This window comes from Rhipicephalus microplus, chromosome 5 (assembly GCF_043290135.1).
Source record: "Rhipicephalus microplus isolate Deutch F79 chromosome 5, USDA_Rmic, whole genome shotgun sequence".
Lineage (NCBI taxonomy): Eukaryota > Metazoa > Arthropoda > Arachnida > Ixodida > Ixodidae > Rhipicephalus > Rhipicephalus microplus.
Window position 1 is genome coordinate 903,262 of NC_134704.1, and position 20,304 is coordinate 923,565.

A 20,304-nucleotide genomic window follows, 5' to 3' on the forward strand; every position below is an offset into this window, starting at 1 on the left:
AATTAATTCATTCGCCGCACGGCACATGAATACATGCACTCGTTCTATGCACTGTTAAGGCCCTGTGGCTAACAACAGGTTTTGTAAACGCTGCTACTAGTACAATAATTGGCGAGAGAGCACTGTGTAGGGAACAACACGGCAAAAAGCACTGATATTCTCTGCCGTGCGTCAGTACGATACCTTCAGAGGTGCACATGCCGCTACCGTGCCAATGACGCTCCCGGCTGGGCCAACTACACTGCACAATGCATAATTATAGCAACGGCACCATTGTGCCCAGTAGATTAGCCATGATGTCATTTCCACCACACAATTCCCGCAGCGCGCCGGCTGGGCATGCCCTCTCCTCTTATTCCTTCCTCCGGGATTGTGATGATTTCATTACAGACGATAATGATGCCGACACTGCAGAACCGTGCACGAATAAGGGCATTGTCGATGGAGTGCACGGCAAGACCGATTTGGAGAGATCGGTTGGCGGGGACGACGGCAGGGAGCTAGTGCCCACGAGCGTGCTTGTAGCAATTGGTTACATTAGTAGTCTTGTATACACATTAATAGCCTTGTATATGCAATAATTTCTTGCACATGCCAAGAGCTTCGGCGACGCTGCCACCTTAAACAAACTTGAGACCACCCTTATTGGTTCTGCTCTTTAAAATACATGCATCACAGACTTCTTCTGGGAAAAAAAAATTTGTGTTTTCACTCGAAACTCCTTTAAAGCTCTACTTTATTTACTACGAACTTCAGGATACAGCGAATGGATGCAACGTCATGCTTAGGTTCGTTATAAGCAGGCTCTACTTCTAAGATTGCCTGCTACTTTGCAACTTCATTCAAATTACAATGTAAGGGTGACAATGTAAGGGTGGTTTTCAGAACCTAAGCGCTCTGTTATTATGTGTTGTATTATTTCATGTCGTAATTCAGTTTGCTAATGTATAAGTGTAATGTTATGTATTGACATTTCTGTTACAGAACCTGATGAAGAAGGCTCTTCAGACATTTAGCATTGGCAACAAAGAACTTGACTTCGGTGTGTATTTCACATGTACTTGGCTGGAGTGGCTTATATTAAGAAATTTTCTTTTTTTATCAGTCCTCAAGCCAATATCAGTGAAAGTCAAGATAATCTTCAACAAGTCACTTGAATCCACTGTCCCCAAGCTTCTTGTAGATGTTCTGCTGCAAGATGTGGCACTGCAATTATCTCGGCAGCAGGTAAGCCCTGTATTGCTGCATGATGGAGCGTACCAAAAGGTTTGTGCCGGCTGCTATAGCTACGCCAGAACAAGCACATTGATCTATAGGAATGCTCATTGTGGGGGAGTTATTGAAACGTAATATTTAGAGCTCAGGTTCCTATATACATTAATATTGTTACGGGTAACTTATTTAATAAATTAAATACGATGCACCGTGCTCGGCGAACAAGATGGCGACAGTTCATCAACAACCAGCCACCAACGTCGTCTTTCTCTTTCTTGCAGCCAGGCTGTGCCGGCTCTTGTGTATCATAACCCCCCGTCAGTAGAAGCACCGTCTCGGTGCTTGAGCAACTCGGATGCGGTAGAAGGAGGGTGATAAGGCTTGAGTCGAGCTATGTGCACGATGTCACTCGAAGGTGACGATGATGACGTTGAATCGGCTGGAACGATTTCGTATGTAACGTCAGTCACTTGGCGAACGACGCGGTATGGTCCAGTGTAGCGTGACAGCAGTTTTTCAGAAAGCCCTACACGCCGAGTGGGGGGACCAGAGGAGGACAAAGGAACCCAGTGAAAAGTGCACGTTTCGATGATGGGAATCGTAGAGGTGTCTTTGGTGTTCCTGTGAGGCCTGCAGGCGGCTGCGGGCGAGTTGGCGTGCGTGGTCGGCTCGCGTGATGGCTTCGCCGGCATACTCAGTGACCGAGGGCAGCAAGGTGTCAAATGGTAGGGCGGGTTCTCGGCCGTATAGAAGATAGAATGGCGAATAGCCGGCAGTGTCGTGACATGACGAATTATATGCGAATGTCACAAATGGCAAATGAATGTCCCAGTCGTGGTGGTCGGCCGCTACGTATTTAGAAAGCATGTCGGTTATGGTGCGGTTGAGGCGCTCCGTAAGACCGTTTGTTTGCGGATGGTACGAAGTGGTAAACTTGTGCTTGGCAGAGCAAGAGCGCAGGATTTCATCAACGACAGCTGATAGGAAGGTCCGGCCTCGGTCAGTGAGAAGTTGGTGTGGAGCTCCGTGTACTAAAATAATATCATATACCAGAAAGTCCGCCACATCGGTTGCGCAACTCGTCGGAAGTGCTTGTGTGATAGCGTACGGTGTCGCATAGTCAGTAGCGACAGCGATCCATTCGTTGCCTGAGCTGGAGATCGGGAATGGGCCAAGCAGGTCGAGGCCAAGTCGAAAAAAAGGTTCAATGGGAATGTCGATCGGCTGAAGGAATCCAGCAGGTAGGGAAGATGGTTTTTTGCGGGGCTGGCAGGGCTCACAAGCGGCGACGTAGCGTCGAACAGAGCGGGCAAGACCAGGCCAAAAGAAACGACGACGTACACGGTCGTATGTGCGAGAGACGCCCAAGTGGCCCGCCAAAGGAGCGTCATGAAGTTGGTTGAGAACAGTCGCACGAAGATGTGCTGGTATGACGGGGAGCAAGTCATGGCCATATGGATTGAGGTTACGGCGATACAGGATGCCGTCTTTTACAAGGAACATTTGTAGAGATGCGTCGCGAGGCATTGACTCCAGCTTGTCAATGATGGTTCGCAGGGAAGCATCCTGGCGTTGTTCGTGGCCAAAGTTGAGTAGCTGCGTCACAGACAGGTCTGGAAAGGTGTCAGTATGGGCAGCCTCTTCCACAGGGTAGCGTGATAAACAATCCGCGTCTTGATGTGACCGCCCTGTTTTGTATGATACGGTGAACGTGTATTCTTGTAATCGTAGGGACCAACGAGCGAGGCATCCTGTGGGATCCTTGAGTGAGGCCAGCCAGCAGAGCGCGCGGTGGTCGGTGACTACCCGGAATGGACGCCCGTATAAGTATGGGCGAAACTTGGCGACTGCCCACACAAGAGCGAGACACTCACGCTCCGTGATTGAATAGTTGCACTCGGCTGTAGATAGCAGTCGGCTTGCATATGCTATAACACGGTCATGTCCGCGTTGGTGTTGCAATAGCATTGCCCCGATGCCATGCCCACTAGCGTGAGTTCGAACCTCGGTTGGAGCTGATGGATCGAACTGAGCTAAAATCGGCGATGTTGTAAGGAGCGTCGTGAGCTGGAAAAAAAATGAGGCTTGATCAGTGCCCCAGAAAAACGGGGTGTCCTTCTTCAGGAGGTTTGTGAGTGGGCGTGGAATGATGGCGAAGTCCTTAACAAACCTTCGAAAGTAGGAGCACAAGCCCACAAAACTGCGAACGTCCTTTGTTGACTTCGGAACAGGAAAGTCCGTGACGGCGCGAATTTTCTCGGGATCCGGGCGGACTCCTGGGGCATCGACGATGTGGCCAAGTACGTTATTTGACGATGAACAAAGTGGCATTTCGACGAGTTCAGTTGAAGTCCGGCTCGACAAAAAACTTTAAAAATCGCCGATAAACGCTCGAGAGGGGAGTCAAATGTGGGCGAGAAAACGATAATGTCGTCTAAATAACATAAGCAGGTTGACCATTTAAACCCTTGGAGCAATAAGTCCATCATTCTTTCGAATGTGGCTGGCAAATTACAGAGACCAAAGGGCATAACTTTGAAGTGATAAGGCCCGTCAGGAGTGACGAATGCGGTCTTCTCGCGGTCCATCTCGTCCACAGCGATCTGCCAATAGCCAGATCGAAGGTCGATAGTGGAAAAATATGTTGCACCGTATAGGCAGTCTAAGGCATTGTCGATTCTAGGCAACGGGTAAACATCTTTCTTCGTAATTTTGTTGAAATGCCTATAATCTACACAAAAGTGCCATGTTGCATCCTTTTTTCTGATCAGGACGACAGGAGAAGCCCAGGGGCTACAAGAGGGCTCGATTATGTCTTTTGCAAGCATCTTTTCGACTTCCTGTTGTATGACTGTGCGCTCTGACGTGGAAACACGGTATAGACGTCGGTGAATGGGACTCGCGTCACCAGTATTGATGCGATGAGTAACAACACTCGTTCGGGCCGTGCTGGCGAAGTCGAAAATGTCACTATAGGACTCCAGGACGTGACGAAGGGCTTCCGCTTGATCAGGAGCGAGGTCTGATGGTACCATGTGGTCAACGTCGACGCCCAATGAACGTGATAGAGTTGGTTCATGGTCTGAGGTGCAGCAATCATCCACTATGAAGGGTTCAACTGTATGGTCTTGTAGAGCAGTAATTTCGGTCAGGGAGATACCTTGTGGAAGAATTTGGGCAGTGAGGGCAAAATTGACAATAGGAAGGCATGTGCGGTTTCAACGATTGTCAAAATGGTGTGCGGAACAGCGGCGCCATGCGTAAGCATCACGGCATGAATTGGGGCCACCATGTAATCGCCGTCAGGTACTGGTGGTGTAGAGAAGAGGTCGATATGTGGGACACAGTTAGGCGGAAGGCGTGCGAAATCAATGCAGCAAAGGCGACTTTGGGTTGGGTTGGTCAGATCAGAAAGTAGAGGCATTTCAAGGTCAAGACAGCTGGCTGAACAACCTATAAGGGCCGAGTGAGCGGTTAGAAAATCCATGCCTAGAATTACTTCATGAGGGCAATTTTCTATAACTGTGAAAAGAACAGCAGTGCTTCTATCGGCGATAGTCACACTGGCAGTTGAAGTAGCCGAAGAGTCCCCGGTGTTGCGACTGCTGCGCATCTCCATCGAGGTACGGGAGTCATCTACCTCCACCGGTAATGTTACGAGTAACTTATTTAATAAATTATATACGATGGACCGTGCTCGGCGAGCAAGATTGCGTCAGTTCATCAACAACCAGCAACCAACATCGTCTTTCTCTTTCTTGTAGCAAGGCTGTGCCGGCTGTTGTGTATTAATATGTTTGCAAACAATCGCTATGTTATACATTCATTCCTGTGCAGCTGCGACGGTGCCCTATTCGCTGGTGGCCTACTACTGCAGCGAATCCTCCAGACGCGCTTGGCACAAATGATCTCGGAGTGTCATTCAGTTCATATCTGAGTTCTGGTTCGCACAGTTTTCTGTATCACACACAGGATCACGCAAGGCATCGTTGATACACGGTCGATCAACTGACACCACCACCCTTGCACTGCGGCGAGAAATGAGGTAGCGAATGTTCAGCAGTTCTTATTGGTTGGGAAAGTACTTTGGTTCGATATACATTTATTTTACTATCAAGAGTTCATCTGGTGAAAGCAGTATGGGGAGTACGTCCGTGCGTCCTATCTTTTCTTATGCGAGTTCACGGGTTGGTCATCCTTCCGGAGCCGTCTTGGATTGCACGGTGCGCCACCTATAGGTCGTGGGCGTTGGGAATCGCATGTGCATAGTGCTGGCAACATAAAACATAGAAAAGACGATGTGTGGCATTATCGTGGCTTGGGGAGGTCGAATTCCAACAAATGTTATTATTTGAAAAATTCATAACTGTGAAATGGCATGGATACTAAAAAATAGTAATCGTCGATCAGGTGTTACTGCAGGATGATTTAACTAACCTTAATCCAAAACTGGTGCCTGACTTGGCTCATGCAGTTAAATGTATCAAAATGTAAGTTTATGCACGTCACCCGTAAAAAGCATCACCTACACTTCCATACACTTTCTTAAACAATTCCATGCGAGCACAGGTGGAATCTTGTAGGTATCTCGGCGTAGAGATCACAGATAATTTAAGTTGGTCTAAACCATTGGCATTACTTTCTGCAAGCGTTTCTAGATTATCAGGTTTCATCTGATGGTCACTTATATTTGCTTCGCCCACAGTTAGACAAATGGCGCACGAAACATTCATATGCACCAAACTTGAATACGCATCCTTTATATGGAACCCCCATCAAGGGTACTTAATCCAGGAGTTAGACGCAATACAAAACAGAGCTGCTCGTTGAATAACTTCAAAATATGATTTTAGACTGAGCGTCACTAACATAAAAACTTCAATTGGTCTAACCCCTCTGGCATCTCGTTGCAAAATAGCAAGTCTCTGCCTTTTTTCATAAGCTGTATTATAATTTTCCTCAACTACACGAGAGCCTAATTGTACCTCCCATGACATCATCATGACGTCTGTTTAATTGTCATAGTGTTCAATACATCCATGGTTGGACTATTGCTTTCAACAAATCATTTCTACCAACTATCATATCATATTGAAATAAACTTCCTGACGATAATGTTAGTGAAAGAAATTATGTTAAATTAAAAGATTTAGTGTTACAGCGCTACTGTCAGGAGGCCGAACAGCAGCCCTGTTGTTTGCGAGTTTATTTGCCTCCTAATTTTCTTGTTTTTTACTTTTTATTTCTTTCTTGTGATTTCTTGTGTTCCTTCGTTGTTTTTCCAAGTAGTATTTATGCCTCCTTGTGACCCGGAGTTATTTATTGTTGCAACCCCCCTTATGTATTGTCCCACGAGGGGCCCTTAAGGGTAGATAAATAATGATAGTGATGATGATAATAGTAGCCAAGTGATGAAATTGCAGAATTTTCAAGCATAAAATGGATTCAGCTTGCATAAGCTAAGCTCTAAAGAAGGTCATTGGTCAAGTCTTTCTAGTTGCAGTGAATATTCTGAAAGTAATCATAATGATGACTGATATGACTTTCCAAGGTTTGGGGGTAAAGTCGGAAAATGTAGGTTTTATTTTCATAGTGGTTCTGTGACCATAAAATCATTGAATACTGAATTTTGAAATGATATACTATCAGCGTAAATTGACCGTGTTTCTCCTCAGTGTGCATGAACCGACTAATGTGTGGGGCGAGTTGTTTTATAGTTTTAGGAAGGTTGTGAAGCATTGCTAAAATTACAGAAAGAAAGCAATGACTACCATGTAATGCATAGCTGATGGCAAGAGTATGCAAAAGCGGTTATATATTTTCACAGCAAAGCTGTATACCTTGTGGAGATAGGTTTGCTTATGGTTTGCCCTACGAAGCGACCAGGAAGGGATGTGACAATCTCCACTGCCATCACGCACAAAGACGCAACGGCCGGGCTCATCGACTCTTCGACAAGGCTCAGAAATGCCACTCAAGGCAGGTCATCAACAAATGCGGGTTTATTTACCCAGAATACAGCACAGTGCGACAATCGCGGGCTTTGGCAGGGCACACCGCAAAATCAACCGAGTGTATGCGTGCCAGCAGGCGCCACGGCTAACATAGAAAGAGTGGCAGTTGAGTGCGCGTACGAGAAGCCACCTGCTAAAGCAGCGTGTCAACCTCTCATGCAAGCCTGTGAGCATCTGTTTGGTGGCGGGTGCAGGATGAGCGAACGCAAGCGACCAGAAGGGGGGTTCACGGCGGTCAATCAGGATCGGCGGAGCACCGTGACGTAAGGGGGAGGCGCATTTTTCAGGCAAGCATTGTTCGGGCAAATTTGGACAGGTGTCTTTGTGCTGGAAAAGTAACGCATGGCTTGCCCCAGACAAAAGGGCCTGGCAGTGAAACCACGGTGGCTATGTTCCAAGCGCTCGAGGTGCACGTTCTAGCGCTCGTGCAAGCTTGGGGAACGAGACGCCAAAGGGGAAGGCGCACTCGATTTTCACAACCTCTACCCTGCAACGCTTTCATCTCTGTGGTTGAAAAATGCAGGAGGAAATGACAAAATGCCAAGCTCCTGGACTACGTGCAGACGCTCGTGCCCGCACAGTCCTCTGCTATCAGATGCATGACTCTTTGTGGTTGGTTTTCCTTCGCAAGGTAAGGAAGGACATTCAGAGAGAAGTGGATAGACGAGCCGATGTAGTTGTTCGCTGTAGACTTGTGTACAACTGCAACCCACAGCTCACTTTCAACCTATGGGTGGTTTAGAGACTCTCCAACAATTCAATGCAAATGGGATACCATTTTTTGCAGTTTGGCATACATGAGAAAGCTTAATATTTGTTTCAATAAAGAAACCACAAAACAAAAAAGTTGAAAACCACATACTGTATGTTGAGGTGGCACACATTCCAGGTAAAGGTCAGTTGCAGCTGCTTTGCTTCGAATGATGTCATTTGTCCTCCCTGTGTGTTTTTTCCCCTCTTTTATATGTAAAAGAGAGACCCACTTAACAACTCATTAAGTTCATTGTAGGACAGCCAACTACAAAAATTGGAGATACTAACAGAAGAACTGCGTGAATCAGCAAAAGGAACAAATTCATCTTGCTGAAAATGATCACGGAGCCAATCATGCTCTACCACATTAAACACAAAGTGATTATCACTACTGTTACTTTAATGTAATAACAAAACATAGCTCCCACTGGGATTTGTGGTGTTTAATACAGTATTGCTTGGCACTTTCACAGGGCAGGATGGTGGCCTTTTATTTTTTTTTGCTCCCGAATCGTTTGATGTACTTCCAGTTACCAAGGTGGTTCCAGTTACCAAGGTGGTGTTATGTGCCTAGATGCTGTGGTTTTCTTCATTTAGTCTGGCCATTTCATCTATTCTGCCATTCTGCCTAATAAATGCCATGCTTGTGTAATTTTGCTAGTTGCAACCTCTGTCTATTTAAAAGCAACCTGTTTACATCTTTTGCAGTACCTTGAGATAATCCTACTTGGCCAGTCATTTGCATTAATGGAGATCAACCAACGATACAGGAAGTATCAGCCAAATGTTCCATGCAAGGGCAATGAAAAAAAGTGGTGGCATTATGCATACAACGCAGTCGTTGAAGAGTATGTGAGGCCCTACTCCTGGAAAGTGATCCAGAAACACAGGTATACAACTGTTTTGCTTTCGAAGCTTGGCTTTACTTATTTTTAGCAATATGAAAAGGTGCAGTGTCCGAGACTTTTCAAACCTTAGTACTTTGAAAACGTGAAAGATTCCCGCACATCAGTCTTTCTAGATGTCTGAGGTTTGCAATGCCAATGCAGGCACAACTTCCGGCATTATAAAGAAATGTACATCAGGCGACTACAGGCGCCAAATGATACAGAAATCCGGGTTGATTTGCAAATGCTGGAAGATAAACTGGACATTTCAAACATTCTCATGGCCAGAGAGGAGGCCAAACTTGAGGTTTGTGCTTCTTCACTTTCGTGGTGACTGTGATAGACAGTGATGAAACGGATTGTTGTGGCGTTTTGTTCAGCTTCTTTCTGACGAGCCAAACCGGGCAGTGCCGCGCAAGCGAGACCAGGGCTGGTGGGCCTCGTGGTTTGGCGGCGCTGAAGAAAGTGAGGAGGTAGAGGTGATTGGCGAGCGCGAACGCAGCTTCTGGTCCCGCCTCACTCCCGAGGAAAAGGAGAAGCTGTACGAGGCCATTGAATATGCATACGATGCCTCGTCCGACGTGCCTGAGCACTACATTGCTCATAAGGTTAGTCATGGCGCCCCTCTGCCGAATGGCTTCAAAGGTCTGTGTGGGTGCAGGTGAATTTCACGCTGGCCCACTGCACCCTATCTTTTGTGGCTGCCACTGGCTATGAAGTGCTTGTGTGCACTCTCAGTCAGTTCCTGATGAGCTTGGAAACCCGTCCTGGTGCACACGCCTTCAAGTTGTCTGCACGTGCTGAGGGCTTTGTCATCGAGGGGGCCTCTGGTGACCATCATGACCTGGTCACCGTATTGTCAGTGGACAGGTCGGTTACAGGTAAGCTCTTAATGATGTTGACATTCTAAAACGTCACCCGTCTGTTCTTTTCCAGTGTAAAATGGATACTACTATTCGACCCCAGGATCCCTTTACATATTTTATTGTTTGGCGGGCAGCCATATGTAGAATACACTCCTGGGCCATTGTGCCAAAATGGATTTACTGTGCCATCCTGATAAAATCAACTTAAATTGAGCAAAACTGCGCCAGAGTCTCGTGTTTGGGGGAATCTATCACTGGCAGTTGCGTTGTCGGCACACGAAAACATGTGCAGCTTGATCGTGCGGCTTCCTAAGACGCAATCACGAACCAAGATATATTCCACTGAATAAATAGTGCTCACAGTTGTGTGCCAAGTAAGCCATGATGCAATGCTCGGTGTCGATGCAGCTTTCATTGTGTAAGTTGGCTAGGCTCGGCAGCAAAATGCATCCCGTGCCAAGACTCGTGACGCCTATGCCATTTGGTAGCAAAAATGTGTTTTAGCAATTCATCGGCAGACGTCGCTTTTTACGGGACGTTGCTGATAGCTTGCTTCAGGTGTTGCACGGCTCGTAATGAAAGGAATGTTCAGTAATAACTACACACAGGCGGCTAAAATGTTTGTCGCCTCTGTATCTGGACATTGTGAAACAAAGTCTGGGAAAACTAGCAATAGGTATAATGAAAAACGTTGCATCCATGGAAGAGCACATGAATGGCGGGCACGTGTTTTTTGAATATGTTTTGTCAAGGTTTCAGGAAGTTATTGCTTATTTTTCTTCCACTAGTGAATCTGGGTTTTTGTCCTTATGCAAGCTCATGAGTGTCAGGGCAGCCAATTCAAAACATTTGCTTGTTCTTTAAAAAAATGTCATCTCATGAATAAAAGTATGCCTCCTAGTCAGAGCAGCTGTGATTCAGTTCAAATATGTGCACCTGTCATTATCAGGCTCGTCACTGATGGCCTAAGCGTCAGAAAGTCCGCTGTGAAGAGGCTACGCTGTGTTACATGTTTGCCTCTCTCTTTTTGGAGTTAAAAGTTTACGGTAAATACTCGCATAATTTGCATCTTTGCATAATTTGTGCACCCCCAATATTTAGCCAGCCTCACTATTAAAAAAAATATATATTTACTCGCATATTTTGCTCTTCCTAACCCACCCGAGCCAGCTCACAGGTTTTTATTTTATTTATTTCAGAAGTACTGCCAGCCTCACACTTGAGGCTTTAGGCAGGGGTGGGTGATACAAAAAAGGAAACAAATATAAAGATACAACAGGAAAGGAAACACGTCACGTAGAGCTACACCATCAAGAACTAGTACGTCAAAGTAAAACGCCAGTACTTACAAAATTGTGGTTACGCGTACACGTACAAAAAAAAAAACTATGATGACAAACATCTGCTCATACAGAACTAAGAAAGAAACATCATATAACGGTTCAAAAATCGGCAACATTTCAAAAATACAACGCATTGATATGAAAGAAGTGATATAGAAAGTGGAACCTAAATGGAAGCCTGTTCAGGATGCGCGGTGGAATAATAGAGGGCGAAGTGCAAAGAAAGATCTAAGTCAAGTGGGTTGCTGGTGTTTGAGTTTTTCCATGAACGACTGAACGGTTTCGCAGTTCACCAGATCGGCAGAAAGAGCATTTCAATTAGTGACAGCGCGCGGAAAAAATGAGTTTTTAAAGGCGTTTGTTTGACAGGAATATTCCTTCAGTTTTTTTGGATACTCGGAACGGGTTGATCGGCGGTGAACCGTTTTTATGTACGCGTGCTTGTCTATGCGTAGCTTGTCGTGGTAAAGTAGAAACATGTACTTCAGTCGATCGTGTTGCCGTCTTGCCTGCAATGTATCCAAGTCAGCTTTCTCTAACAGTTCACTCGGTGACGTAAGAGCACTGTAGCGATTATATACAAATCGGATTGCTTTTCTTTGAATCATTTCGAGTGTTTTAATATTTACTTGGCTATGAGGGTCCCAAACCACAGATGAGTACTCGAGGATCGGACGTATAAAAGTTTTATACGCAATAATTTAAATTTTGGGGTAGATTTGCCCAAAGAACGTCTTAGAAATGCTTATTTCTGTAATGCTTTCTTTTCGATGTAGGCAACATGCTCATTCCACTTAAAATCTGCACCTAATACAACCCCCAAATATTTATAAGTTTTAACAAACGATAGTTTTTGACCATTGATGGAATATGAGTGTTTCAAAGGAAGCTGCTTGCGCGTAACAGTCATAGCTACCGTTTTCTTTTCATTAATCTTCATTTACCACACTGCACACCAAGAAGATATTTTTCTTAACGCTGCATTTAAAAGAACCTGGTCGTCTGCACTACGTATTTCCTGATAAAGAATACAATCATCTGCAAATAACTTAATAGAAACCGGGATATCAATGGCAATGTCGTCTATAAAAATTAAAAAAATAAGTGGCCCAAGCACAGAGCCCTGAGGGATTCCCGATTTCACCGGTCGTGAATCAGACTGGACATTATCTATAGAAACTATTTGATTTCGATAAGAAAGATAGGCCTCAATCTATGAAGTTAATGTACGGTTTTTTAGTATATGTTTAAGTTTCGCGAGAAGTTTTGGATGCGACACGCGACTAAATGCTTTTTCGAAGTCTAGGAAAATCATGTCAATCTGGCCTTGCCTATCTAGTATAGCTGCAATGTCATGAACGGTTTCCAACAGTTGTGTGACTGTTGAGAATCCTTTTCGAAAGCCGTGTTGTCGGTCACTGATTAAATTATTTTCCCCGAAAAATTATTTTCCCCGAGAAAAACTGAGAGATGCTTGAATATAATATGTTCTAATACCTTCGCACATGAGCAAAGCAGGAAAATCGGTCTATAGGCGGAGATGAGAGAAGTGTTAGGTGATTTGGGTATAGGGATAATTTTTCCGAATTTCCAGTCATCTGGAAGCGTGCGCTGTGATAATGACTTCTGAAAAATGATGCACAAAAAATTCGAGCACCATTCAGCATACCTCACAAGGAACGCGTTAGGTATGCTATCAATACCAGGCGTCTTTTTGGGATCTATGTTAAGAAGCAAAGACAAGATTCCTTCCTCAGATATTGCAAGGTCACTTATTGAAGGGACATCATGAAGCGTTTTCGAACATGGCCTTCTCCCATCGTCATCAGTAAACACTGAACAAAAAAACGTGTTGAATGATTCTGCAATAGTTTCTTTATTAGTTACGATAGTCCCATTTACACATATATTATGAAAAGGCTTCTTGTTTGGGGCAAAATGCTGCCGGAATTTCGCTGGGGATGACAGCAAGAATTTTTCTAAAGTGACGTTATAGTACTGATCTTTTGCTTCCTTGATATTGTCTTTTAATTCTTTACGCATGTTACTAAGTTTAAGCATGGTCGACGGAGTGGGGTTCTGATGATGCTGTTTTCTGATCCTGTTTGCCTTTCGCCCCAAACGAACAACTGGCATAGTAATCCATGGGCTAACATTTTTTATTATTTTCACTTTTTCTGGCACAATGTCATGAACGCACTGCAACACAAGGTTTTTGAAGAAACACCAAAGGTTGTTAACAGTACAAGTACTACATTGAGAAAGTAAAGTGAATCGAGAAAAATGTAAGTCTAATGTGTCCAGTATTTCTACATCTTTTGCGTGCGAGAAGACAGACACCACGTGTTCTTCCCTCTTGCCTTTTGGAACGTCATTAAGATTAATGCACATGTAAACCAATTTGTGATGGGATATTCCATCAAGCACATTGGTGTCTGCCACATGACGCAGCATGCTGTTGCTAATGAAAAGAAGATCCAGAGTTGTAGCAGTAGCATTCTGTACGCGGGTTGGTTGCTTAACTAGTTGAGTTGAATCATGAAAAAGGACTATATCGACTAAACGTTTCGCTGCATTTGAAGACGGTACAGGAAAATCAGTATCCCATATAACTGAAGGAACGTTGAAATCACCGCAAACTATTATATTTCTAGAGAAACTGTGGACCTTGCAAAGAAATTCATTAAGCTTATCAAAGAATGCTTCGTCTGTGCCTGGGGGGCGGTAAAAAGCGCCGACTATGAACTTAAGATCGCCTGTGTCTACTTTCACAATTATGCATTCAAGATCTGGTATATCGGCTAATCTTTCAACTTGTAAGGTTTCCTTAAATATGATTGCAGCTCCGCCGCCTCGACTACTCCTATCTTTGCGATAGATGCGGTAACCCTGGGGCGTGATCTCATCGTCACTAACGTCGGTGTGAAGCCAGGTTTCAGTAATTATCAAAAGATGAGGGTGATACATTAACACAACACTGTCTAAATCATCACTTTTTGCTAGAATACTACGGGCGTTAATATTTCGGCATCGGAAAAGTCCCCTGTTCTTGTCGTTTCATTTGTTGCGAGTTCCTCTGGTAAGCGGTCTGCTCGCAGAGACCATTCCACGCTGAACTTCATCTAATGTTAGCAATCGATTGTCAATCCTAATTTTGTCATGTACAAGTTTAACCTTTGTGCCCGATTTCCTAATATCTGAAGTGCTGTTCCATAGAAACTTCCTGACGTGCTGAGTGCTTGCAGAGAAGTCCTCCGAGACTGAGATTCCCTTCCCTTTTAATTTGTAGCAACTTTTGAGAACGTTAACTTTTTCCCTGTGGTCGAAAAACTTTACGATCACTGGCCGATTTCTACCATGCTGCCTTTGCCCTAGCCTATGAATTCGCTCGACTGAGTTTACGTTCACGTCTAAAGCATGCCTGAACACATTGCAGACTACGCTATCCATGAGGTCGTCAGAGGCGTCATCATTCTTTTCCGGTATGCCGAACACAACAAGGTTGTTACGCCTGCTTCTGTCCTCTAAATCAACGAGCTTACGTTCTAAGTCTTGAACTGTATTTTTCAGGCCGCGAAGTTTATCGCTGAATCTTTTAATTATCTCAGAAGTTTCCTCTACAGTTTTTAATTTCAGCTTGATATCATCAAGCCTTTTTTGAATGTTGTTTTGACCTTCAATCAACTGTGACAACAATTCCGCAGTGGAGGGTCCTGGATTGGATTCGACGTCCCCGCATAGCATCAGTAGGGACAAAAACACTTGCTTAATGTTACAATACAAGGTATACAAGCTACGTGGGCACGTCAGGTGGGCAAAATAACGATTGCTAGTTTTAACAGATGATACTTCATTACTAACCTGCTTGTAGAAAAGAAGCGGCTTGAACATGGTGCTATAAGATGACCAGCCGACGTGCCCACTGAAGGAATCCGGGGATAGGGGGGCGTCTTTTATCCACTTGAATTGACGTTGATGGCACTGGAAGCAGCGTTCCCCAACCCTCGTCGATAATGGCTGACGCTTGCGCGGAAGTAGAATTACGTTCTTCGGTGACAAAGTTGGTCGCATCTTGATGTGCGCTGGCCATTGCTGTTGCACCGCACAGGAATATCTGCACGTAGAAAAGAAGCGGCTTGAACATGGTGCTACAAGATGACCAGCCGACGTGCCCACTCAAGGTTCACGCAGAAAGGGGCGGGCCAGTCGCGTGCCTTGCCGGACAACCATTGGTGCTGAGCGGGCGAGGGCAGCCATACTTGAAATGGACATTGAGTGTGAATTCCGTTCTTCCGAGGACTCCTCTGAACTACAGCGGCTAGAATACTGTACCTGAACACATAAACCTATCGAGGGGTAGTCGTAAATGCTTAAGCATTTGCCTCCTTTTATCTACGCTTTCTTTCTACCGTGAGAATTCGTGTTCGCGTCATGGCACGGGTAATTTTATGCACTGTAGGCGTGCGAGGGCCTGCTGCCCCAACTCTTCTTGTCCGTGCTTAGTTGAAGTTGGTAGTTTAGGTTTTGCCATTTGTCCACCGCATTTTTACTGTTTCCTTGCGGTTCGCTAGAATGATTATATATGTGGTGAAATCCAAGCTCGCTGTTATAAAACTTGCCGAAGAAAACGGGAACTGTGCCACTGCCAAGTACTTCAACGCGAAGTTCAACGCAAAAACAAAAGAGTGCGCACTTGCTAATACCTGTTTCATGCTGTTTGAGAAGACCTTTCTAAAGCTTAGGTCGTCTGGTATCCCCATGTTGTGGGACCTGGTTTCTCCCTGCATTGCCAACAAGAGCTTCAAGAAAATAGTTAATTCGAATGCACCCCATGGAACTGAGGACAATGTACTTTAGAAGGGCACTGATAGCGGCTACGATGATTGTAAGTGGGCCAGCACTTGGGTGATGAACAATGCTTACTGTGCTTGAAGCGAAGTAAATACAGGCAAGAATGGTGATGTAGCAGGTCACATGATTTAAAGGAAATGGCCGGTGAGTGACTCAGCCATATTGCATCTCCCTTTTTTTAGGGAAGCGGTTGTGGGTAGTCCCGACATGGCCTTGTGCTTCTACGTAGCGTTTGAATGGGCTAGTCATTTGCACTTGTCACGAGGACTTTCTTCGAGAAACAAATTGTACAGAAATGAATGCGTGTCTGATATGCAGATTGTATATGATCAAGCAAGACTTGCATATGGTTGTTGATGAAAAAATGACTTTCATGATGCATTCCTGCCTGTTATTTTAACTACGTGTCATGAGCAGGTTTTGTTGTGGACATAAGACAGGTATGCATTAGCACGAAAAAAGAAAATGAAATGAGCTGAGGTGGAAGTGCGCCAATTGCGCCCTTTTGTGCCAATCTGGCCTGTTGTGCCAAGCTGTGCATAAAGGTTAGTTTGCGTGTACAATGCCACATTCAACCAGTCATGGGTGCTGTTGAAGATATAAACGCAGCCAGCCAGAGAAAGCAAAGAAGAAGAGGTAGATCACGCTGGATCATGGTGGCGATGGCTTCTGGCTGAATTCTTCCGCATCAGTTAAGGTCCTAGCGTGCGGACCAGACTTTCCTCTACGCACAGCGCACAGGGCTTCTACTCTCACCTCGTGTCGCGGGCGGTGAGGATTTGAGAGATCGTGAATGTGAAGGTCGGCGTTGGTGCAACGACATCAGCCAGCAGCGGTGCTCTTCTAATGGATCGTCTAAAAGGCAAGAGATCTGCTTGATGTGCTCAGAATGCATAGATTATTCATTTTACTCGACTCCACTAGCGTCGACATCGCCAAGCTCACAGCCGTAAAGCAGCGACTCTCTGCTAACAATGGCGAGCTCTCACAGATTGTCGAGCTGTGGGGAGAGTATATCCCGACCGAGCATATTGAAGAAGAGTATACGGCTATTGCAGAATATCATGATGAAGTGGTCAGCATGCTCGCTGAGATAGGTAGTAGCAGAATATCGCAAGTGGAACGAGCTCAGGCCAGTCATGCGCAAGCTGCCAGTGGTGAAAGTAAACAGCAATGGCTTTCAGCCATGAGGCTCCAGCAAAATTTATGGCACCTCAGTTGCTGCAGCTGCACATCCTAACACTTAAAGGTCACATCGCACAGTGGACACGATTTTGAGAGCGATTGGAACAGCTTATGCATATGAACAACGGCTGGACGCCATTCACTAAATTCTACTACCTCAAAAGTTTTCTGTCTGGCAACGCAGCTGCAGCACTAGCGTAGTTTCTTACCACCGGAGCTTGCTATGCCAATGCCGTCGCTATGTTGAAGGAAATGTTTAATGATAAGACTATGATCACTGAGCACCATCTTACGGCGCGAAGAAATCTGCCGAACATGACATCAGCCAACAACATCTGTTGTTTGCAGAGACTGTATTATGCCACGCAACTGTATGCTCGCTGCCCTGGATCCCTGAACGTGCTGAAAGTGACATATTCGGCTACGCTGGTCGACATCTTGGAGCAGGCTCTACCGCATGACATCAGTCGGTGCTTCACTTGAGAACAACGGCACCGCACCTTGACATGGCCCACCGACGTACGGGCTGTTCAATTCGCTTCGTCAGTCTTATCAGCAGATGCGACAAAAGCAACGCTTAGCTGAACGAACTGCTACTGTTCATACGTGTGGAGCTCGAAAGCAGAGAGAAGCACGCTCTGCCACATCATAGACCTTCTTTGTAGGATTGTTCGCACCGAAAAAAATGGGGCATCCCGACGGTGTCAGTTTTGCACGTCTTGTCTGACGGAAAGTTGACATGCTTTTTCTGCAGTACTCATCAGCATAAGAAATGTAGCTGCAATGCTGATATTCCTCTTACGGTTAAGCAAGGACTTGTCTTCCATTTCTCGAGGTTCATTTCAGAATTTCCTACATTTGGCCTTGTGTTTTACGCATGTCTTTCATCAATAGTGTCGGCCTCTCGCCGCAAGTTATCGACAGATAAACTCTGCTTCAAAGTTCAGGCTGGTGTTTTGTACTTGCCGCTTGACTTGTTCAAATTATGGTAACTTTGATGAAAAGACCTTGTCAATGTGAACGACGCGCGTGTCACTGGCTTTTCAAAGTCGTTGCTTCGATGAATGCAGTCGCCCATCCATGGTAGTACTACTGAATGTCCATCACTAGACAGATTAGAGGTCTGCTTGTACTGTAGAGGTTTATCTGAAGGGTATTGGCTGCAGTCAGTGATGTTCATCAAGTGATGTTTCGGGAAAGACTGCAACACTTCGGCTGCATCTACATTCAGGATGCTGGCCAGGAGATGAGATCCACATTCAACAAGTGTCTTCTGACTAATAGGTCCTTGTACTGTCCAACCAAAAATTGTCTTCATCGCCACTAGGCCTGGTACGTTTGTCATCATCATCATCATCAGCCTGACTACGTCCACTGCAGGACAAAGGCCTCTCCCGTGTTTCGCCAGTCGACTCGGTCATGTGCTTGCTGCTGCCAACTTATACCCACAAACTTCTTAATCTCATCTGCCCACCTAACCTTCTGTCTTCCCCTAACCCACTTCCGTTCTCTGGGAATCCAGTTTGTTATCCTTAATGACCAGCGGTTATCCTGTCTATGCGCTACATGCCCGGCCCATGTCCATTTCCTCTTCTTTATTTCAACTATGATATTGTTAACCCCCGTTTGTTCCCTAATCCACTCTGCTCTCTTCTTGTCTCTTAAAGTTGCACCTACTATTTTCCTTTCTATTGCTCGCTGTGTCATCCTCAATTTAAGCTGAACCCTCTTTGTAAGTCTCCAGGTTTCTGCTCCGTGGCTAAATACTGGTAAGATGCAGCAGTTATATACCTTATTTTTGAGGTACATCTGTACATCGGACTAATTCACCGGTGAATACTTACTTCATATAGTCTGAACAAATCAGCAGACAGATTTCGGTGTCTGGTGCGTCCTTAGGCCAGCAGTAGTTCGCAACATCTTGCCTGGTGTCTTTAATTCTAAAATAAATACGTTGTTTGCTGATGGCAGAGCCACATCATGGCAGATGGCAGGGACAACTACAGCTTTTGTGCAAAGGTCAACTGTCTTGTCTCTGCTTCGAAGCTCTATTTCAACAATGTTACACTTTTCTGCTGCTGAAGAGCAAGTGCTTCCGAAGGTATTCAATGCCAACCGCATTTGTCTCCATTGTCACTAGTCCTGGTACGTCTGTATATCGTCACTACTGATGAAAGACATGCTCACAACACAAGGCCAAAGGTGGGCAATTCCAAAATTAACCCCGAGAAATGGAAGACAAGCCCTTCAAGAATATCCAGTTTCTCTCTATTTTGCCCTGCACTCCGACTCCTCAAGAGTCCAGTCTTTTTTCATCCCGATTCCTGCTCACATGACACAATAGCTGCACCACAGGCTGCCAGGAATGATTCTTTCAAGAAGCTAAGCTACCGTTAGAGGCTATGGTATTGCCGTTGGAAGAGACAGAAAAGAAAATAATGAAATATCTTGACCTCCTTACAAGTATCATAAAACTTCAAACTGAAGCGGAATGCTAGACTATGTTGTAGTACTACAACATGACAGGAACAATCGTAGTTTTGGACACTCTCTCGAGTAACGCAGATGTATCCTGGTCGTAGTGGACTAGTGTTGTCATGCTACACAAAAACACAAGCAGGCATTGTACTTGAGTGGCCCGTCTAAGCTGCATGGACCAGACTTCCTTCATGCTTCTTCTGGGGTGAGGCAGGATGTTGAATATATAATAAATGCAGCCAGCCAGCAAAGGCAAAGAAGAAGATCACATTCGATCATGGCGACGATGGCTTCTGGCAAAGTTTTTTTGTGCCAGTTAACATCTACAGGCGCTTTACCACTAAAAAGTAAGTGTTACAGTTACAGTTATCTAAGTCAAAAAGTTACGCTGTTACAATTACAGTCACCGTGTTTCCAAAACTATTATTATTATTATTTATTATTATTTAAAAATACCTTACAGGCTCTATTACGGAGCATAGAGTAAGGGGGGTACATAGGAAAGAATGCTAGTGGGTGATACTTCTGTCACAATACAAAGCAACTACAAAGCAAATCAACTACAGAGCAACTAATAACTAATAACTAATAAAAATACAAAGCAAGTAATAACATTGAAACTAATAACAGTGCTTGCACAAATGACAAAGAGGGGCTTCAAGCAACAACAAGCATTTCCCAGCCGCAAAAAAAAGCACGAAGAACAAAAACA

General features: G+C 45.0%; 1 protein-coding gene across 6 annotated transcripts in view; it reads left to right on the forward strand.

Moving 5' to 3' along the window:
* Positions 1-20,304, forward strand: part of LOC119174040 (intermembrane lipid transfer protein VPS13A) — a 1,344,268-nt gene that overhangs the window by 71,812 nt on the left and 1,252,152 nt on the right. For 4 of the 6 annotated variants that reach the window (XM_075894209.1, XM_075894213.1, XM_075894212.1 and 1 more), the window contains exons 2-8: positions 985-1,042; positions 1,106-1,227; positions 7,753-7,860; positions 8,691-8,872; positions 9,032-9,176; positions 9,250-9,477; positions 9,531-9,750. In XM_075894209.1, the coding sequence (XP_075750324.1) occupies positions 991-1,042; positions 1,106-1,227; positions 7,753-7,860; positions 8,691-8,872; positions 9,032-9,176; positions 9,250-9,477; positions 9,531-9,750 (1,057 nt within the window). In that variant the 5' untranslated portion in view covers positions 985-990. Of the gene's footprint in view, positions 1-6; positions 789-984; positions 1,043-1,105; positions 1,228-7,752; positions 7,861-8,690; positions 8,873-9,031; positions 9,177-9,249; positions 9,478-9,530; positions 9,751-20,304 lie in introns of those variants that run through there. The other 2 variants (XM_075894214.1, XM_075894208.1) reach the window with 2 other exon arrangements.